General features: G+C 50.6%; 3 protein-coding genes across 3 annotated transcripts; 1 reads left to right on the top strand and 2 right to left on the bottom strand.

Annotated features, from left to right (window-relative positions):
* Window positions 1-7,162: 7,162 nt before the first annotated feature.
* Window positions 7,163-8,919, top strand: LOC134058167 (erythroblast NAD(P)(+)--arginine ADP-ribosyltransferase-like). Its single transcript, XM_062515267.1, has 3 exons — window positions 7,163-7,967; window positions 8,276-8,384; window positions 8,565-8,919. The coding sequence occupies exons 1-3, from the start codon at window positions 7,184-7,186 to the stop codon at window positions 8,917-8,919; spliced, it is 1,248 nt and encodes a 415-aa protein (XP_062371251.1). The 5' UTR covers window positions 7,163-7,183.
* Window positions 8,920-13,775: 4,856 nt separating this feature from the next.
* On the bottom strand, window positions 13,776-15,514 carry LOC134058157 (erythroblast NAD(P)(+)--arginine ADP-ribosyltransferase-like). Its single transcript, XM_062515260.1, has 3 exons — window positions 14,689-15,514; window positions 14,369-14,402; window positions 13,776-14,103 (listed from the first exon to the last, which is right to left on the bottom strand). The coding sequence occupies exons 1-3, from the start codon at window positions 15,491-15,493 to the stop codon at window positions 13,776-13,778; spliced, it is 1,167 nt and encodes a 388-aa protein (XP_062371244.1). The 5' UTR covers window positions 15,494-15,514.
* Window positions 15,515-19,454: 3,940 nt separating this feature from the next.
* LOC134058146 (erythroblast NAD(P)(+)--arginine ADP-ribosyltransferase-like) lies at window positions 19,455-20,806 on the bottom strand. The gene is made up of 2 exons (XM_062515248.1): window positions 20,035-20,806; window positions 19,455-19,540 (listed from the first exon to the last, which is right to left on the bottom strand). The coding sequence occupies exons 1-2, from the start codon at window positions 20,783-20,785 to the stop codon at window positions 19,455-19,457; spliced, it is 837 nt and encodes a 278-aa protein (XP_062371232.1). The 5' UTR covers window positions 20,786-20,806.
* Window positions 20,807-21,575: the final 769 nt, after the last annotated feature.

Genomic DNA, 21,575 nt, shown 5'->3' with positions numbered 1-21,575 from the left:
TTTTACTGTGGGGGACAGGAATAAATCTCCAGGATGGGTAACAACCTTAGTCACCCTAAGCTTAGCCCTCCTGAGAGAGGCATATGTAACCAAGTTGTGGATACACTTGAGTGGGGGGAATTTAAGTTTTCTAAAGGGAATCTTAAATATTTTGTTAATTTTTAAATTGGATTTTAAAATACTTTCTTAAGACTATACAGGATTCTATTTCTTTGATTTTTTTGAGGGGGGACAGTGTAAGGAAGATATTGTACAACGTTCAGGTTAAGGGAGACTGACCATTTGCTGTATTTATTCCTCCATTTCACGTTATTGTTAAGTCAATTGAACAACTGGGAAAAGTTTTTGGTTTCGGTCCCCACTTAAAAACCCCTTCCCCTCCTTCCTCCCCCTGTGCTCCCAAGCCTTCATCCCCACACGAGGGGTGATCAGCAGGCGGGCAGTGCCCGAGTTCACAGGGTTGCTGCCGATCCTCTGATGCTTCCCGATCCCCTCTCTACCCTCCCCAGGATAGCAAGGTGCCTGCTGCCCTGGACCTTCCCCCCAGCCTCCTCCCCATGCCCACTTTGGCATTTCCATCTTCTGTTCTTCCCCCACAAAATGGTGCTGGCCATGTGGCCATCCCCACCATTTTGTGTTCCCCACATCCAAGTTTTCCCATCCTAACTCTCCAAGATGGACACTGTCCTACATGCAACGCTCCTTCCATCCCCATCGCGGCCGGCTCCTCCCTCCCCACCACTTCATTGGGTGTAACTGCTCCAGGGCCCTCCCCTTCCATCAGGAAAACACTCCCCAGCATGGACCTCACCCCTTCCTCTACCCTTGTTCTGCAAGGGGGAAAAGATCCATCGGCCAGGCATGATGGACGCTGAGGCAAATGTGACCATCATCACCCGCTCTGAGTGGCCAGCAAACTGGGAACTGCAGCCTGTGGCTGACATGATATCCAGGATTGGAGGGGTTGCAGTCTCCATGAGGAGCATTGACAAAACACAGTAGTAGAGAGTCCCGAGGGCAAAATGGCAACCCTGTGACCATACATGGTGAGGGGCCCCTATCACCTTGTGGGGCAGGGACCTCTTGTCTCAATGGGGGACTTCCATTAGAATTCCCAGCAGGGATTTGAAATCGGGGCCGCTGAAGAGCGCGCGCCACCTCCCATCCCTCGGCTCACCTGGAAACATCCCCGGATGGCGTGGGTCCATCCGTGGCCCCTCTCCAAGGTGAAACTACGCTCGCTGGTTGCCCCTATGGAGGAGCAGCTTGCTAAGGGCCACATTACCGAGCCTAGCAGCCCTTGGCACTCCCCTATATTTGTCTTCAACAAAAACTGGGAAGAGACATGGAGGTTCCTGGACAATCTTTGAAAGATCAATGGGGCCATTGAAAATATGGCTCCCCTCCAGCTCTGGTTTGGCCTCACCATCAGTGTTGCCCTGAGAATGGAAACTTGCCATAAAGACCTAAGGATTCCTTCCTTAGTGTCCCCCTCCATCCACAAGATGGGCACAGGTTCTCCTTCTCTGTTCCCTCCCCCAACAGATGGGCCCCGCCCAGACGTTACCATTGGCTTCTCCTTCCACAGGGCATGAACAATTCCCCCTCTATTTCCCAAGGGTACGTTGCCCACATCCTGTCACCCACCTGGAAGCCGTTCCCCGAGGCAATCATCCATCACTGCACGGATGACACTTTGGTCTGTGCATCAGAAAAGACTTACCTGCACAGGACTGTTAAGAAAACCGTAAAGGTCATCGAGGACACTGAGTTTGAACTCTGGAAGGTGAAATTCAAGACGCCTGCTCCTGAACTCACCTCGGACTCCAAATCCAAGAGCAAATCATCGTGCCCTAGCAGTCCACCATCCAGGACAACCCCAAAACCCAAAGAGACTTGCACCAATTATGTGGATCCATCAGTTGGGTACGTTCTCTGCTGTGAATCACGACAGAGAACCTCGGCCCCTGGTTCAAACTCCTTTGCTGGAGCAAGAACCTGGATTCACCACGAACCCTCACACTGGAGGCCCGAGGATCTATCATCAAATTCCAGGAGGTTTTGTCTTCACACTGAGCCCACTGTATTGAGCCCAGCCTGCCTCTCCACCTCCTCATCTTAGGTAAGGCACCTCGCTTTCATGGCCTCACCCACCAGTGGGACGCCATACAAAAGGACTCACTTCTAATGTTTTAATCACTTTGAATGGCTATTTACACACAACCAACCCACCAAGGCCATCATTTCACCATGAGAAATAATTTCACACCTTGTAAAAAAAGCCCGAGTTCACTTCCTCTCTCTTGTGGGCACTGATGTCACTTGTATCCATCTCCCGTTAGCGACTACTGGAGATCTGATAACTTACTCCAAACTAACGAGAGCCTCCAGTTCGCTCTCAATACTTACACTGGCCAAACCTTGTTTCATCCACCCAGCCAGAAGATGTTTAAATTAGAATTTAATCTTGTCCCTCCATTTCTACAAAGCAAAACTCCTGTCAAAGCCTTCACCATTTTTCCTGGTGGCTCAGGGTCTTCCCACAAGTCAGTAATGACTTGGAGAAATGCCAGGACACAGAAGTGGGAGTCTGATGTCCAGGTGGTGGAAGGATCCCCACAGATTGCTGAGCCAGCAGCCGTCGTCAGGGCCTTTGAGAGATTTCAACAGCCATTCAATTTGATAACTGATTCGGCTTACGTAGCAGGTGTAACTATGAGAGCTGGACATTGCTTTGTCAAGGAGGTCTCAAACCCAAATGTGTACAAGTTGCTTTCAAGATTACTGTACCTCATCTCCAACAGGAAACCACCATTATATGTGATGCCTGTGAAATATGCGTGTGAAACCAGACACCCATGCGGCCTGGGGGAGAGACAGCAGGGCTCGGTTCCAGCAAGGCTCCCCCCAGCCTGGGCAGGGTGGAGAGAAGAGCCCCAGCCCGTGGCTGGAACTGAATGCAGCAATCACCAGAAAACAGCCATGGAGCCAGAAAACGCATCACCAATTTCTGGCTGGGCCCTGCAATCCAAGCCCAGCCCCCAGTGTGGCCTTGAAAGACTCTTCATGGTAAATAGCTCTGGCCAGGACACCTGGGAGAGATCACAGGACACTCTGCTGTCCGGGCAAGGTATTAACTCTTTCACTGCCCAGAATGAGACTTGCAGACACTTTGTTCTCTCTCCTGAGTGAAAGAAGGAGACCAAGATGAAGACACAAACAGAAAGAGCATAAAAACACGGAGGTCAGGCAGAAGGAAGTGTCAGGTCCCAGGTGAGGGAAGGAGGAGACTCATGGACTGAAATTTTTCTTCTTCTATGCTATGGAGAAGAGACCCTTCCCTCCCTATAACACATAAAGGAATTATGGCATGGATTGAATGTTCTAACTCTGGCTGTGAGCAGAGGCATTGGTGTTAAAGTAAGCAGATGTTGAAACTGCTGTGATCCCCCAAGTTTGAATAGGGAGGAGATGAAGCCCCCTGCTGTTCCCCAGGGAAGAAGAAGAAGAAGGAGAAAAAGAAGAAGATGAAGAAATGCCTCTGTTTACAAAGAGGAAGGCAGTTTTTGTTTGAATTGTTACAATCCTTCAAGTGTGCCCCATAATTGATATGGTCCTCAGGGATGGTTCTGGGAACTCTGTTAGTCAAGGAAGGGATTTTTACACCGTGATCAGATTTCCATTCTCCTGGGTGGCTGATCACTGTGACATCAAGGCTACGAGAAAACGGTTTCCTGTGGAGAAATCTCCATAGACTGAAGAGAGAAGTCTGCTCTCTGAAGTGAATTGTTGAAACACAGTTTTAGAGCTGGCTAAGTGACTGAGTTGTTTTCTGTATGTTTTCAGTGTGAAAGAACAGAAGTGTGCAGGGGGAGGAAGAGCGCTCTGAAGTTTTATTCTGAGTTTGATTCTTTTTTTTTTTCTTATAGTTGGTAGTAGTATATTTTCTCTTTGTACCATTTAAAGTTGTGCCTGTTTTGCTTTCCTCCTAATCCTATATCATCAGGAAAATTTAAAATGGGCAAACCAAAACCACTACAGGAAACTGGTGTTTCTGCCCAGTTTTGAACAGAAACGGGGACAGGGGGAAACTGTTTTGAAGGGTTTATTTTCATTCTCATTATTCTGCTCTGATTTTGTCAGTGTAACAAATTTCCTTCATATTTCTGATTCAAATCTTTTTTGCCCTCAATGGTTTTTGATGAGTGATCTCTCCCGGGTCTTATCTCAAGCCATGAACCCTTGGTTCTATTTTCTCTCCTCTCTCCAGTGGCAGAGGGGAGAGGCTGAGGGCCTTTGGTGGGTGCCTGCCTGCCAGCCAGCCTGGGTAAAACCAAGACAACAGCTGAGGAGGGAATTTCACCAGCACAGGTGAGGCCTGGATAGAGTTGGGCAGATGGAAAATTGGCCACGTATCCAAAAGGCCCAAATAAAGAGGGTGGTAACTCCCAATAACCAGGCCAGGCCCAGCCTGACTGATGCTGGAATTGGGGAAGGACAGAAGCACCAGCAAAGCTCAGGGGAGTCGATGGGATGGGGACTGGTGTGCGGCCTCAGACACTCAGCGTCCCTAGGACAGAACTGTCAGGTCTGAGAGCAATGAGGGATTTGTCTTTACAAACGAGCTGTGGGTCTGCTGGAAGATAAAAGCGGCACTGAGGGATAAAAGAAATAATGGGAAGGATTCCACTGATTGATGAAAGGAAAGAGATATTTGCCTTTTCAAACACACTGTAGGTTTGCTGATAAATGAAACTGGATATTGAAAGATGAAGGAAGCAATGGGGATGACCCATGAAATTCCATAAGAATGAAAAATTAAACGGGAGGGTTTTACATTAAAGAAGAATCTCAGATATCAGGTATTCTGAGAAGTCTGTGATTCCCAAATACCTCAGCCCATGGGGAAACAGAGAGGGAAATGTGGCTGGGAAATTCAGATAAAAAGGGAGGCTGCATCCTCCAAAAATTTGAGAGACCCAAGGGGAATGTCCCATGGCCTCTCCCTTTATTGAAATAAACTAAAAGGACACTTCTGTCTCCTTTTCAGTTGTAAAAATCTGGTGTTTGTGGATTACTTTTCCTAACAAGTCTATTCTAACACAATGGATGGTATGTTTTAAATTAACCCTTTGGACTCAAACCCATCACCTCTGGGGATCACTGAAAGGGGAAACACTCCAGGGGATTGCAGGAAAATGGATTTTCTGAGCTACCACGCCAAGAAGGGTTCAGGTATCTCCTGGTGTTGGTGGATCCCTTTTTTGGGGTTCCAGAACTTCTGCCACACCAACACAGCCAGGGAACTCCCCCAAGAGATCATGGCCGGGCTCGGGGTGCCTACAGGGATGTCATCTGGTAGGGGACCCCATTTGGTGTCTGGGGTGCGACAGCAACCCAGTGAGCAGTGGGGAGTGGAACTGGTGACAGTGGGGGATGTGAGACCTTGGGATTGGGGTGCTGGGGGGTGAGAAACTGAAAGTGTGGAAACAGCATTGCTGAGTTAGCTGGAGCTCATGAGAAACAGATGAAAAGAATTCCAGTGAAGTGTTTTTGCCAACTTCTGTAACGCTGTATCTGCAGCCCCGGCCAAAAGTGAAAGGTAATCCATGACATTGGGGCACTCGAGGAAAACCATGCCCTGAAGCCCCTTTTATGTCTCTCTAGGGGAGTAAAATTTGATCCCTAAGGAGGCGGAGCCATGCAAATTATTTACGGGACAAGCCATAGTGCTGTACTAGCTAGGAAGGTGATTTAATGAATATTTATAATTAGGTGGGTTAATACCCTGGGGCAAATTTCCCCCTTGAGCTGCAGGACCACGAGAGACCAGCTGTGAGTCCGAGCGGATCAAGAATTCCGGCTCTCTGGATCTCCGGGTGTGCCAGGGAGTTCACTCCGGACGATTTTGGTATCAGGGTTTGGAAGGACACTGGGGACACTTGGTGGGGAGGGGACAGGGGACTGTGGGATTGGGGTCTGGGGGGGAGATGGGGGAGTCATGGGAGTGGGACTGTGATCCTGGGGTGCTCTGGGAGAAAGTGAGGGGGGACACGGGATGGTGGGAGTGGGACTGAGGTGATGGGGAGACTGGGACACACTGTGGGGGTAGGGGGTGATACCCAGATTTGAGTTTATGGGTGACACAAAAGAAATTGGAGACTGGGTTTGGGGTCTGGGAACAGGCAATGGGGAACAGTCAGGGGCACAGGGAGTGACCCCAGGATTTGGCTTGGGGTCCTGTGGGGGATGAGGAGAATTTTAATCATGAGAGTAGGATTGAGTTTCTGGAGCGGGTGGGAGTGGTACTGTGGGATTGGGATTGGGGTCCCTGGGGTGGTTGGGGGATGTTGGGGAGGGAGATGTAACCCCAGGATTTGGGATCAGAGACCCTGGACATGTCCAGGGGTCTCCTGGCCAGCAGTGCCTCCCTTCCCCCTGGGCTGACCCCACTCCCCGCCCCAGTCCTTCACCGAGGAATCCTCCTCGAGTCACCTCTCTTATAAACGAGAAACAAAAATTCTCAATATTTGGCAAAATTTAGATTGCTTTATTTGATACAGACAAAGCAAGCAGCACTGGGGAACGTGGGGGTTCTCCCCTCACTCCACACTCCCCTGAACCTTGGTTTGCAGCCTCTTCTTACAGGATGGTCCCTTTTTGTAATTTTTAATTTTTTGCCAGGTGAACAGTGGTGGTCAAATAAATATCTGTAAAATCCCTGGGTGATTATCAATCTCATAGATAACCAGCTGGTCTTGGTAGATATAAATCAGCAAAAGTTCGGAAGTCTGGTCTTTGTAGATAGGCAGCATTGATCAAACGAAGTCAGGAGCTCTGATGTGGTAAAATCTATCGGACTGTTGGAAAGTCTGATTTTGGAAACTGGTAGTGGATGCAACTTATTTAGAAAACAAAATGTTCATAACAGGGGGATTGAAAACAGAATGATTTAATGATATGTTTTCCTCTCTCTAATGTCTGTGCTTCACTTCAGACCTTCCTACTCTGGTTTATACAAACCCCAATGCTCTTATGATTGACTCGAATCTTTTATCAATTATCACACCTCTGTGTCCCCTCAGTGTCCCCCTGTGTCACCCTCAGTGTCCCCCTGTGTCACCACCAGTGTCCCCTTTGTGTCCCCCAGTGTCCACTCTGGTTCCTGTGGCCTCTCTCCTCCATGGCCCTCCTGGCTCTCACCCTGGCGCTGCTGGCAATGACCGTGGCCACCACAGCCGTCGAGGAAAAGCCCCTGGACATGGCCCCGAACTCCTTTGATGACCAGTACCAGGGCTGTGGCCCTGCCATGAATAAGGCATTGCCGGCCCTGAACCACACTGAATTCCAGAAGAATTCTCTGTTTGCCCAGGTCTGGCCAAGTGCAGTGAAAATGTGGCAGAGTCGGGGGTCCCCAGTGTCCCCTCTGTCATCCTCAGCCCAGGCCATTGCCATCATGGCCTACACCATGGATGGCCTCTACAGTCAATTCAACGAGGAAGTGAGGACGGCCGGGCACTCCCACAAGGTGTATCGAGACGATTTCCACTTCAAAACTCTGCATTTCCTGCTGACTGGGGCTGTGCAAAGGCTGTGGGATGCTCAGGGGCAGCAATGTCACTGTGCCTTCCGGGGGGTGGAAAAGTACAAGTTCAAGGCAAAGGTCGGAGACATCGTCCGGTTCGGTCAATTTGCGTCATCGACACTTTGCAAAAGTGTCAGCCAATATTTCGGGACCACCACGGTGTTCAAGGTGCAGACGTGTCGTGGTGCGTACATCAAGGAATTCTCCAAATATCCCAATGAGGAGGAGGTGCTGATCCCACCCTTCGAGAAGTTCATGGTCACCAAAGTCACCGACAATGGGGATAATGTGCAGATTGAGCTTGACTATGTGGGGACCTCCAGCAAATACAACTGCGAGTGGCTGAGAGGTGGGGACAGCCTGGGGCCATGGGACACCCATGGTAAGGCCCTGGGGACAATGACACTCCCTGGGGATAGGGGACAGGGACAGGAGCAGCTATGGTGTATGTGGGGACAAGGACACCCTGTGCTGGGGACACCAAGTCTGGGGATAGGAATGACCATGACAGGGTACAGGGATGGGGAACCCCAAATGTGGGAGGGGATGGAGCAAGGGAAAGGGAAAGGGAAAGGGAAAGGGAAAGGGAAAGGGCCACGGCCAGGGCCAGGGCCAGGGACAGGGACAGGGACAGGGACAGGGACAGGGACAGGGACAGCCCTGTTCCAACCCTGTCCCTCCTGTCCACAGTCACTGTGGTGGGGACAGGCCCTGTGTGCTGGATGTGGGTGGGCCGGGACCCCCACAATATCACCCTCTGCCACCTCCTGTCCCCTTCTGTCACCCTGATCCTGTCGCCGTTAAGCTCACCATGGCCCCTCTGACCTCCGTCTCCCCTTCACCCACCCATGTCCCCCCCCACCCTCTCACCTGTCACCTCATGGCCCCCATCTCTCCTGTCACCCCTTGCCCCCGTTATGGCCGCCCCCGATGTTCTCACTCCCCCATGGTCCCCCTGACTCCCCTCTTTGCCCCCCAGGTGGAAGCGTCCCCAGCACCCCCTGCCAACTCGGAGGACTCCTCTTGGCCACCACAGCCCTGGCACTGGCCAGAGGGATCTTCTGAGCCATGAAGCCACCAAGGTCACTGAGGTCAGCAAAGTCACTGTGGCCACCACAATCACCAAGACCACCAGGAACTCCAGGAAACAAAGTCACCAAGGCCACCACGGCCTCCACTGCCACCATGGCCACCTTGGCCTCTTTGGCCTCCATGAGGTCACTGTGGCCACCACTGGCACTGTGGCCATTGTGGCCACCACAGCCACTCTGGCCACCATGGTCACTATTATCACCAAGGCCACTGTGACCACCATGCTCACCAAGACTCCCTGAGCCACAAGGCTTCCACATCCACCGTGGCCACAGTGCCACAAGGCCATGGTGCAAAACAATTCTACTAAATAATTCTATCAAAATAATTCCATTAAACTATTGTATCAAAACCACTCTCTTAAATAATTGTATCAGATAAATTGTAACATAACTATTCTATTGAATTATTCTATCAAAACAATTTTATTAAATAATCATATTAAATCAATGAAATCAATTGTAGGAAAACAATTCCATTAAGTTATTCTAGCAAAATAATTATGTTAAATAAGTGTATCAAAACAATTGTATAAAAGAATTCTATTAAAACATTTTATCAAAGCAATTCCATTAAATAATTATTTCCAAAGAGTTCCTTTTAATAACTGTATCAAAACAATTCTATGAAATTATTCCATCGAAAGAGATCCATTAAATAACTGTGTCAAAGCCAGCAAAGAGAGACAATTCCCAAGCAGGGCTCGATGTGGCTCCCTGTGGAGGGCGCTCAGCCCTCAGACCCGGGGGTGTCTGCGCTCCCACGGAGGGAGCAGACCTGAAGGCCAAAAGGTTTCAGCCACAGCTCTAGAGAAAGGCCCTTGGGCGGCCAAACCCCTCGGTGTGATGGAGACACAAAAATCCAGCCCAGCGTGCCTTGCAGCTCATGCAGATTCTCTCGATCCTATTTGCCCTGCCCCTCTTGCTCTGCCCCTGTACCCTCAGATGATTCCCTGGTTGCTCTACCCTGGCTCCCTCTGCCTTTCCCATGTATCCGCGGCTCCCTCTACCTTCCCGGGCTTCTTCCATCCCTGGCCCCGTTTGTGGCAAGCCCTAATAAAGGCTCTCAGTGGAACTCCACACCAAGACCCTGTCTCAGTTCTGTGTTGCCTGAGAGCGCTTCTCACAAAGGAGCTGATAATCACAGCGGCGAGGCGAGTGTGCCTGTGCACCCCAGAACACGTCTTCACAAAAACCCTTCTCTAGGGAAGTCACAGAACCTTGGCCACCACCTGCCGTGTCAAGTGGCGCTCGAAGAGGGACCTCTGCTCGGGGGTCCCTGCAGAAGCGACTGCTTCACCCTCAGTTGTCAATTCGAGGTTGGCGATTTGGGCTGGTTGCAGCCCAATTCAGCACCAAAATCTGCACAAGACTCCTCTCAATCCAGCCCTGATGGCCAAAAAAGGGGCATTGTCCCTTGGGCACATTCCAGGCAGAGCATCCTTCTCCACCCTGCACTCCAGGGGGACCTTAAAGCCTGGAACTTGGGAGGTTTGAGAGGGCAAGGACAGGTCCTGCCCCTGGGGAGGGACAGTCCCCAGTGCCACACACGTCTGGGGCGAGCTGCCAGAGCAGTTCAGGAGAAGGACCTGTGGGCTCTGCTGGGTGACCAGCTGAGCTGGCCGTGTGGCCTGGGGCCAGGGGGGATCTGGGGGTGTCTCAGTTTGAAAGACAGATGTCTGCTAGAGGAAGCAGGGCCCTCCCTTGAAACAGAGAAAGCAAACCCCATCCCTGTGAATTAATATAATTTTGAAATTTAGGGGCTCTCAGGTAGTGATATGGGGACAGGAATAACAATGTACAACAAGGCAAACAAAACAACAGCAAGTACGGATTTTATAACCAACACAAGAGGAACCCAGTGACAATTCTTTTGGCTGTGGGCGCTTTCCCCTTTGGTGCAGTTCCCGTCCCTGCCAGCAGGGAGCGCTGGCGGCTCCCGGTGGGTGGGGCAGGTGCAGTGATTCCCCCGGGGCTGCAGGGGGCGCTGTGGTACGAGCTCGGGGAGCATGCGGTAAAATGGCGGCTGTGTCCCAGATGGGAAGGGATGGAAAGACAAGAGGCTTGGCTTCACAAACCCTTGAAACAGAGAAATCGAGACTTAAGATTCAAGCATTAAGAAAAGCTTTGACTAAAAGGGGGACTGACAAAACTGCATTGTTTGCAAAACACCATTGTTTATGGTGTTTACGAGAACAGGAGGAGAGCAAGGCTACAAAGTGGGGGGGGCGTGAAGTCGAGTGCACAAACAGAATGCAGGGACAAAGACACCACAGGATAAGGGGATCCTCAGACCCCTGAGACCAGGAAAACTGATATCAAAGTCGAGAAAATGACCAAAGGACTAAAGAGAGAGCATGCACAAGGAGGCAAGGTGAAAATTCAAACTGAGAGGAAGACTATTTTCTTAATCCCAAAGACCCTTAGACAACCACCAGAACGACCTAAAATGAATAATGCACAGTTGCAAAGAGGTGTGAATCTAATTTCCGTATGAAGCTGGGATAGGCGATGAATATGTATTAGGCGAATTTTGTATTCCTAGTTTTCAGAGAATAAAAGGAGAGGCGCAGATCACTGAAGGTGTGCGTGTTTTTGGAGGAACTATCTCCCCTGCACCTCAGAGCTGAATAAATACATACCTACTCTTATAACTTATTTTTGTGGGTTATAGCGTGCTTTTCCTCACATCTCCCTGGGCCATTGTCAATCCAGGTGCTCCAGCAGGATGCTCGGAAACAGGAAGCTGAAATGGTGGGGTGTCCTGGCAGGGCAGGGGTGTGGGGTTTAGCAGCAGGAGAGGCAGCTCCTGGTGTTGGGATGGCATGGAGAGTGGCGACCTTCCTTCTCCAAAGCCAAGAGTGAGCCAGAGGGAGCAGCTTCCCCCACTCTCCTTTTAACCTGCTTCTAAATCTCACGGTGTCCTCCACCCTCCAAGAGAAACTCTCAAAAACCAGAGAGGTTTCTCCCTCTCCCCCGCCCCATCTCAAGGGGGCATTGAGAGGAGCAGGGCCAGGAGGTCAGAGAGTGACCGTGCCCCTCTGCCTGCCCAGTGAGGAACATCGGGAGTGCCATGTCCAGTTCTGTCCAGTGTCATGTCCAGTTCTGCCTAGTGCCATGTTCAGTTCTGTCCAGTGCTGTGCCCAGTTCTGTCCAGTTTTGTGTCCATTTCTGTCCAGTACTGTGTCCAGTTCTGTCCAGTTCTGTCCAGTGCTGTGTCCATCTCTGCCTAGTGCCACATCCAGATCTTTCCAGTGATGTGTCCAGTTCTGTCCAGGGCCCTGTCCAGTTCTGCCCAGTGCCATATCCAGTTCTGCCCAGTGCCATGTCCAGTTCTGTCCAGTGCCATGTCCTGTTCTGCCCAGTGCCATGTCCAGCTCTGTCCACTGCTGTGTTCAGGTCTGCCCAGTGCCCTGTCCAGTTCTGCCCAGTGCCATGTCCTGTTCTGCCCAGTGCCACGTTCAGCTCTTCCCAGTCCCATGTCCTGTTCTGGGCTGCTCTGGGCCCAATCCTGTGCTCAGGATGACGCTGACTGAGCTGGGAGCTTGGACCAGGTGCTCACTCGGACTCCTTCCATCCTGACCTATTCTGGGATTTTGGGACTCTGGGAGCTGCGGTTCGGGAATTGCCCAGCGGAGGGCAGCAGCGAGCGCGGGACATCAGCTGCAGTTCCGGGTGCCAACAGCAGGCGGCAGCACGAGCTGGTGGCGCTGCCGAGCGCCCGGCCCGGCCCCGGGGCTCGGGAATGGTTCGGGATGGAGCGACCTTAAAGCGCGTCCGGGGCCAGCCCTGCCGGGACAGGGACACCTTCCCCTGGGCCGGGCTGCTCCAGGGCCCGCCCGGCCTGGCCTGGCACACGGCCAGGGACGGGGCAGCCGCAGCTTCTCCGGGCAGCTTGCGCCAGGGCATCAGCGGCCTCGCGGGGCAGGATTTTATAGGAACGTGGGCGGTGATGTCCTTGGAAAACGACTGGATGGGTCGGGGTCTTGAGGAGAAATGGTTGTCTGTGTCTTCAAAACGGGTCTTGGTGCCTCCACAGGAGAAGGCAGAAGTTTGTCACAGCACCCAGGTGGTTTCAGCAGAGAGTCTGAACTCCCAAACTTCAGGGTAATAGCAGAAGTGGGTCCCCACAAAGTCTATTGCGTAACCCAGAGAGCCTGAACTTTTGTCAGGAGGCGTCCAGGGATCGGTGGCAACTCTGGCACTGCCCAAATGCTGATTGCCCCTCATGTCAGGAAAAAGAGCACGGGGGGAGGAAGGAGGGGAAGGGGTTTTCAACTGAGGCCCCAAACCAAAAACTTTACCCAATCTTTCAATTAACTGAACAATAATATGAAAGAGAAGAATAAATATAAAAACTGATAAATTTCCCTCAGCCTGAAGATTACACAACTTCTTCCCTACGCTGTCTGAAAAAGAATTCAAAGAAACACAATCCTGTGTCATGCTAGGAAAGTATTTAAAAATCCAATTTTAAATTAAACAAAATATATAGAACTCACCCTAGGAAACTTAAATTGTCTTGATTCGAGGGTATCCACAACTTGGTTACATATGCCTCTCACAGAGAATTCTTTTATACAATTGATTTGATACACTTATTTAACATAATTATTTTGCTAGAATAACTTAATAGAATTGTTTTCCTACAATTGATTTCATTGATTTAATATGATTATTTAATAAAATTGTTTTGATAGAATAATTCAATAGAATAGTTATGTTACAATTTATCTGATACAATTATTTAAGAGAGTGGTTTTGATACAATAGTTTAATGGAATTATTTTGATAGAATTATTCAATAGAATTGCTTTGATAGAATGATTTCATACAGTTTTTTTATACAGTTATTTTGATACAATTATTTAATAGTACGGTTTTGACAGAATAATTTAATGGAATTGTTTTGAGAGAATAACTAAATAGAATTGTTTTGTTGCAATTGATTTGATACACTTATTTAATAGAATGGTTTTGATAGAAGAATTTAATGGAATTGTTTTGACACAATTGATTTGATAGAATTATTTAGTAGAATTGCTTTGCACCATGGCCTTGTGGCACTGTGGCCATGGTGGCTGTGGAAGCCTTGTGGCTCAGGGAGTCTTGGTGAGCATGGTGGTCACAGTGGCCTTGGTGATAATAGTGACCATGGTGAACAGAGTGGCTGTGGTGGCCACAGTGACCTCATGGTGGCCGCAGAGGCCAAGGTGGCCATGGTGGCAGTGGTGGCTGTGGTGGCCTTGGTGACTTTGTTTCCTGGAGTTCCTGGTGGTCTTGGTGATTGTAGTGGCCACAGTGACTTTGCTGACCTCAGTGACCTTGGTGGCTTGGTGGCTCAGAGGATGCCGGTGGCCAGTGCCAGGGCTGTGGTGGCCAGGAGGAGTCCTCCAAGTTGGCAGGGGGCGCTGGGGAAGCTTCCACCTGGGGGACAAAGAGGGGAGTCAGGGGGACCATGGGGGAGTGAGGGGGTGGAGGGCGGCCATAATGGGGGCAAGGGGTGACAGGAGAGATGGGGGCCATGAGGTGACAGGTGACAGGGTGGGGGGGGTGGAATGGGGGGGTGAAGGGGAGACGGAGGTCAGGGGGGCCATGGTGGGCTTAGGGGTGACATGGGTCAGGGTGACAGGGGGTGACAGATGGTGCCAGGGGTTCAACAGAAGCCATAGTGGGGTCCCGGCCCACCCACATCCAGCACACAGGACCTGTCACCACTGGAGCAACTGTGGACAGGAGGGACAGGGTTGGAACAGGGGAGTCCTTGTCCCTGTCCCTGGCCCTGTCCCTGGCCCTGTCCCTGTCCCTGTCCCTTTCCCTGTCCCTTTCCCTGTCCCTTTCCCCCACCCCTCCCACATTTGGGGTTCCCCATCCCTGTGCCCTGTCATGGTCATTCCTGTCCCCAGACTTGGTGTCCCCAGCACCCAAGGGTGTCCTTGTCCCCACACACACCGTGGCTGCCCCGTCCCTGTCCCCCATCCCCAGAGAGTGTCATTGTCCCCAGGGCCTCACCATGGGTGTGCCTTGGACACTGTGTGTGTTCCAATGACCCCAGGCTGTTCCCACGTGTCTGCCACTCGCAGTTGTATTTGCTGTGGGTCCCAGTGGAGTTAAGATCGATCTGCACGTTATCCCCGGTGTCGGTTACATTGGTGACCACGAACTTCTCGAAGGGTGGGATCAGCACCTCCTCCTCTTTGGGATATCTGGAGAAGTTTTTGATGTACGCACCGTAACACGTGTGCACCTTGAACACCGTGGTGGGATTGATAATATTGGTGGAACTAGAATTAATCGATGATGATGCGAATTTACCGAACCGTACGATGTCTCCAACCTTTGCCTTGTACTTGTTCTTTTTCACCCCTCGGAACACCCAGCGACATTTCTTCCCCTGAGCATCCCGCAGCCGTTGCACAGCCCCGGTCAGCAGGAAATGCAGAGTTTTGAAGTGGAAATGGTCCCGGTATTGCTGGCTGGAGCGCCCAGCCACACTCACATTCTTGTTGAAGTCCCTGTACAGATCATCCATGGTGTAGGCCATGAGGGCGATGGCCTGGGCTGAGGATGACAGAGGGGACACTGGGGACCCCTGACACTGCCACATTTTCTCGGCACTTGCCCAGACCTGGGCAAACAGAGAATTCTTCAGGAATTCAGCGCGGTTCAGGGCCGGCAACTCATCCTCCATGGCAGGGCCACAGCCCTGGTACTGGTCATCAAAGGAGTGCAGGGCCATGTTCAGGGGCTTTTCCTCGACGGCTGTGGTGGCCACGGTCATTGCCAGCAGCGCCAGGGTGAGAGCCAGGAGGGCCATGGAGGAGAGAGGCCACAGGGACCAGAGTGGACACTGGGGGACACAAAGGGGACACTGGTGGTGACACAGGGGGACACTGAGGGTGACACAGGGGGACACTGAGGGTGACACAGGGGGACACTGAGGGGACACAGAAGTGTGATAATTGATAAAAGATTCGAGTCAATCATAAGAGCATTGGGGTTTGTATAAACCAGAGTAGGAAGGTCTGAAGTGAAGCACAGACATTAGAGAGAGGAAAACATATCATTAAATCATTCTGTTTTCAATCCCCCTGTTATGAACATTTTGTTTTCTAAATAAGTTGCATCCACTACCAGTTTCCAAAATCAGACTTTCCGACAGTCCGATAGATTTTACCACATCAGAGCTCCTGACTTCATTTGATCAATGCTGCCTATCTACAAAGACCAGACTTCCGAACTTTTGCTGATTTATTTCTACCAAGACCAGATGGTTATCTATGAGATTGATAATCAACCAAGGACTTTACAGATATTTATTTGACCACCACTGTTCACCTGGCAAAAAATTAAAAATTACAAAAAGGGACCATCCTGTAAGAAGAGGCTGCAAACCAAGGTTCAGGGGAGTGTGGAGTGAGGGGAGAACCCCCACGTTCCCCAGTGCTGCTTGCTTTGTCTGTATCAAATAAAGCAATCTAAATTTTGCCAAATATTGAGAATTTTTGTTTCTCGTTTATAAGAGAGGTGACTCGAGGAGGATTCCTCGGTGAAGGACTGGGGAGGGGAGTGGGGTCAGCCCAGGGGGAAGGGAGGCACTGCTGGCCAGGAGACCCCTGGACATGTCCAGGGTCTCTGATCCCAAATCCTGGGGTTACATCTCCCTCCCCAGCATCCCCCAACCACCCCAGGGACCCCAATCCCAATCCCACAGTACCACTCCCACCCGCTCCAGAAACTCAATCCTACTCTCATGATTAAAATTCTCCTCATCCCCCACAGGACCCCAAGCCAAATCCTGGGGTCACTCCCTGTGCCCCTGACTGTTCCCCATTGCCTGTTCCCAGACCCCAAACCCAGTCTCCAATTTCTTTGCTGTCGCCCCAGAACCCCAACTCAAATCTGGGTATCACCCCCTACCCCCACAGTGTGTCCCAGTCTCCCCATCACCTCAGTCCCACTCCCACCATCCCGTGTCCCCCCTCACTTTCTCCCAGAGCACCCCAGGACCACAGTCCCACACCCATGACTCCCCCAGTGCCCCCCCAGACCCCAATCTCACAGTCACACAGTTTCCTGTCCCCCCCCAAGCGTCCCCAGTGTCCCCCCAGCCCCTGATACCGAATTCGGCCAGACTGAACTCCCTGTCACACCCGGAGGTTCCAAGAGCCAGAATTCTTGATCAGCTCGGACTCACAGCAGATCTCTCCTCGTCCTGCAGCTCAGGAGGACTTTGCTACAGGGTATTTATCCACCCTAATTATAAATATTCATTAAAATGGCCTTCTTACCTAATATAGGAGGACTACGGCTTTTCCTGTAAATGATTTGCATGGTTCCGCCTTTTTACGATACAATTTTTCTCTCCTTGAGAGTCATAAAAACACTTCAGGTAACGGTTTTTGTCGAGTGCCCCATTTCTGGGTTCACCTCACCCTGAACTTTCGTTTTTGACTGGCACAGCAGCTTCAGTGTTACAGAACTAGTCTGTATTGGTTGGAAAAGCAAAACCAGTGAGACTTCAAGTCAGCAATGCAATTTTTAATAGGGAAGAGAAAAAGGAAAAACAAAATACATAAATATACAAAATAATAAAAAATAAAACTACTGACAGAGTCAGAATACAACTGGATACCCTGTCAGTCAGGGTGTTGGTGCAATCCGATTAAATGGTGGCTACAGTCCTCCTGGATTACAGATGTGGTTCAGTTGAAGCAGTGGTATTGTAGAAGGTGCAGTTTCCCTCCAAAGGGTCCAGCAATGATGTGGAAAAAGCCTGGTTCTTCCTCTGGAATCCAGTGGAAAAAGGCTGCCTTTGGCCTTCTAAACCTCAGTTTTTATCTAGGTAGCAAAGGCTTGGCTCGTCCTCCTGGCTGGAGCACCTCCCAATGGGATGATGTAATCTTATCAGTTATACAGTAGGATCAATGGCCCATTAACAGAAGATACTCCCCACAGAGATAAGGATGATCACCCTTCTCAGATGGTAATAGAATATCTATCTTGTATTGTAAACCAGGACAATCACACCGAGGGGTTTGGCCACCCAAGGGCCTTTCTCTAGAGCTGTGGCTGAAACCTTTTGGCCTTCAGGTCTGCTCCCTCCGTGGGAGCGCAGACACCCCCGGGTCTGAGGGCTGAGCGCCCTCCACAGGGAGCCACATCGAGCCCTGCTTGGGAATTGTCTGTCTTTGCTGGCTTTGACACAATTCTTTAATGGATCTCTTTCGATGGAATAATTTCATAGAATTGTTTTGATACAGTTATTAAAAGGAACTGTTTGGAAAGAATTATGTAATGGAACTGCTTTGCTAGAATAACTTAATGGAATTATTTTGCTGCAATTGATCCGATAAAATTATTTAACAGAATGGTTTTGATAGAATAATTTAATAGAATTGTTTTCTTACAATTTATCTGATACAATTATTTAATAGAATGGCTTTGATACAATAGTTTAATGGAATTGTTCTCATTGAATTATTTAATGGAATTGCTTTGATAGAATGATTTATTAGAATTTTTAATACCATTTATTTGATACAATAGTTTAAAAAAGTGATTTTGATAGAAGAATTTACTGGAATTGTTTTGATAGAATTATTTAATAGAGTGGCTTGGATAGACTAATTTAATAGAATGACTTTGATACAATTATTACATGGAAAGTTTGGGCAGAATTATTTAATAGAATTGTTTGATAGAAAAATTTAATAGAATTTTTGATACAATTGATTTAATATTTTAATAAAATTGTTTTGATAGAATAATTTAACAGAAATTTTCTGACACAATAGATTTGATGGAATTATTTAGTAGAATTGCTTTGCACCATGGCCTTGTGGCACTGTGGCCACAGTGGCTGTGGAAGCCTTGTGGCTCAGGGAGTCTTGGTGAGCATGGTGGTCACAGTGGCCTTGGTGATAATAGTGACCATGGTGGCCAGAGTGGCTGTGGTGGCCACAGTGACCTCATGGAGGCCACAGAGGCCAAGGTGGCCATAGTGACAGTGGTGGCCTTGGTGGCTGTGGAAGTCCAGGGTGTTCCGTTGGCTTCCCTGGATGCCTCAAGACCCTCCAGGCAGGGGGCTCAGAGGGCTTGGTATAGTGCCCAAGACCCCCGGGGACTGGATTTTACTCCCTGGAAAAAAATTACCATCATTGCAGGAAGAATTACAAGTCACAAAACTTAAGGAGAGCATAAATTAGACTGTTAGAAGGTAGAAAACTGAGATTTCATAAATGTTTATATTAGGGGGTTTAAAGCTAAGTTGGAGGATTTTAGGCGTGGTATGTCTTTTCTTGTTCTTCTTCATGTCATCCATCTTCTGAGTCAGGATGGCATCATTGGATTGATTTGGGACAAAGTTGGACAGTGCAATAAAGGTGTCATGTATTGGAAAGTAATTGTAAACATTAGGTACGTACTTTATAGTATAAAAGATAAGTCCTGCACCAAGGGCAGGCAGAGCGTGCCTTGGATCCACGTGCTACACAGACCTCTGTTAGTTAAAGAAAGAATTTCTTAGACAGGAAAGAATAAACAACCTTGGAAACCTCAGAAAACGGCATCCTGACTGTCCTTCGGTGCTCTAGCTGGGAAAACTTGAACTCTAAACAACCTAAATGTCCCTTTGTGGGTGATCTCAGTTCTAGGAGACCACGCAGACAGTGACAGGTGGCCTTGGTGACTTTGTTGCTCTGAGTTCCTGGTGGTCTTGGTGATTGTGGTGGCCACAGTGACTTTGCTGACCTCAGTGACCTTGGTGGCTTGGCGGCTCAGAGGATGCCGGTGGCCACTGCCAGGGCTGTGGTGGCCAGGAGGAGTCCTCCGAGGTGGCAGGGGGCTCTGGGGACGCTTCCACCTGGGGGGCAAAGAGGGGAGTCAGGGGGACCATGGGGGAGTGAGGGCATCGGGGGCGGGCATAACGGGGGCAAGGGGTGACAGGAGAGATGGGGGCCATGAGGTGACAGGTGAGAGGGTGTGGGGGGACATGGGGGGGTGAAGGGGACAGGGAGGTCAGGGGGCTTAGGGGTGACATGGGTCAGGGTGAGAGGGGGAAAGATGGTGTGATATGGTTGAAAGAGGGATGTCCTGTCTCTGTCCATGTCCCTGGCCCTGGCCCTGGCCCCTCCCACATTTGGGGGTCCCCATCCCTGTGCCCTGTCATGGTCATTCCTGTCCCCAGACTTGGTGTCCCCAGCACCCAAGGGTGTCCTTGTCCCCACACACACACCATGGCTACCCCTGCCCCTGTCCCTGTCCCCCATCCCCAGGGAGTGTCATTGTCCCCTGGGCCTCATCATGGGTGTCCCCATGGCCCCAGTGGGTGTCCCCATGGCCCCAGGCTGTCCCCACCTCTCAGCCACTCGCAGTTGTATTTGCTGTAGGTCCCGACAGAGTTGAGTTTGATCTGCACGTTATCCCCGTTGTCGCTGACTTTAGTGACATTGAACTTCACAAAGGGTGGGATCAGCACCTCCTCCTCATTGGGATATTTGGAGAAGTTTCTGATGTACACACCATAACACGTGTGCACCTTGAACACCGTGGTGCTTCCAAAACGTTGGGTGACATTTCTGCAAAGTGATGATGATGCAAATTGACCGAACGGGACGATGTCTCCGACCTTTGCTTTGAACTTCAACATTTTCACACCCCGGAACACACAGTGACATTTCTGCCCCTGAGCATCCCACAGCCGTTGCACAGCTCTGGTCAGCAGGAAATGCAGAGTTTTGAAGTGGAAATTGTCCTGGTATTGCTGGCTGGAGCGCCCGGCCTTCCTCACTTCCTCGTTGAACTTCCTGTACAGATCATCCATGGTGTAGGCCATGAGGGCGATGGCCTGGGCTGAGGATGACAGAGGGGACAATGGGGACCCCCAACACTGCCACTCAGTCACGGCTCTCGGCCAGACCTGGGCAAACAGAGAATTCTTCTGGTACTCAGTGCGGTTCAGGGCCGGCAACTCCGTGTTCATAGCAGAGCCACAGCCCTGGTACTGGTCATCAAAGGAGTCCGGGGCCACGTCCAGGGGCTTTTCCTCGATGGCTGTGGTGGCCACGGTCATTGCCAGCAGCGCCAGGGGGAGAGCCAGGAGGGCCATGGAGGAGAGAGGCCACAGGAACCAGAGTGGACACTGGGGGACACTGAGGGGACACTGGAGTGACACAGGGGGACATTGAGGGTGACACAGAGGTGACATGGGGAGGGTTCCTCAGTGAGGGACTGGGGAGAGGAGTGGGGTCAGCCCAGGGGGAAGGGAGGCACTGCTGGCCAGGAGACCCCTGGACATGTCTGGGGTCCGAGATCCCAAATCCTGGGGTTACTTTTGCCTCCCCAGTATCCGCCATCCCCCCAGGGACCCCAATGCAAATCCAACTGTACCATGCACCCCGCACCCCCCCTCTCCCCCCTCAGTAACCCAATCCTACTCCCATGATTACAATTCCTCTCAGCCCCCCCAGGACCCCAGCCCAAATCCTGGGGTCACTCCCTGTGCCCCTCACTGTTCCCCTTGGCTTTTCCCAGACCCCAATCCCAGCCCAAATTTATTTGATGTCACCCACCCAAGAACCTCAACTCAAATCCAGGCATCGCCCCCTACCTCCACAGTGTGTCCCAGTCCGTCCATCACCTCAATCCCACTCCCACCATCCCATGTCCCCCTCACTTTCCCCCAGAGTGCACCAGGACCCCAATCCCACTCCCATTTCTCTCCCAGTGCCTTCCAGACCCCAATCCCACAGTCCCCTGTCCCCCCCGCAAGTATCCCCAGTGTACCCCCAACTCCCGATACCAAAATCGGCCATAGTGAACTCCCTGGCACACCCGGAGGTCCAAAGAGCCAGAATTCTGGATCAGCTTGGACTCAGCAGGTCTCTCCTGGTCCTGCC

The sequence above is a fragment of the Cinclus cinclus genome, chromosome 1, assembly GCF_963662255.1.
Source record: "Cinclus cinclus chromosome 1, bCinCin1.1, whole genome shotgun sequence".
Taxonomy (NCBI): domain Eukaryota; kingdom Metazoa; phylum Chordata; class Aves; order Passeriformes; family Cinclidae; genus Cinclus; species Cinclus cinclus.
The sequence above is the reverse complement of the archived record's forward strand: the minus strand, read 5'-3'. Positions and strand labels throughout refer to the sequence as shown.

Coding starts and splice junctions, on each gene's coding strand:
- LOC134058167 (XM_062515267.1), top strand. CDS start 7,184: ATGGCCCTCCTGGCTCTCACCCTGGCGCTGCTGGCAATGACCGTGGCC. Junction 7,968..8,275: donor GGGGCCATGGGACACCCATG/GTAAGGCCCTGG, acceptor TCCTGTCCACAG/TCACTGTGGTGGGGACAGGC. Junction 8,385..8,564: donor GTCACCCTGATCCTGTCGCC/GTTAAGCTCACC, acceptor TTTGCCCCCCAG/GTGGAAGCGTCCCCAGCACC.
- LOC134058157 (XM_062515260.1), bottom strand. CDS start 15,493: ATGGCCCTCCTGGCTCTCACCCTGGCGCTGCTGGCAATGACCGTGGCC. Junction 14,403..14,688: donor GTGTCCAAGGCACACCCATG/GTGAGGCCCTGG, acceptor TCCTGTCCACAG/TTGCTCCAGTGGTGACAGGT. Junction 14,104..14,368: donor ACAGGTCCTGTGTGCTGGAT/GTGGGTGGGCCG, acceptor TTTGTCCCCCAG/GTGGAAGCTTCCCCAGCGCC.
- LOC134058146 (XM_062515248.1), bottom strand. CDS start 20,785: ATGGCCCTCCTGGCTCTCCCCCTGGCGCTGCTGGCAATGACCGTGGCC. Junction 19,541..20,034: donor CAACTGCGAGTGGCTGAGAG/GTGGGGACAGCC, acceptor TTTGCCCCCCAG/GTGGAAGCGTCCCCAGAGCC.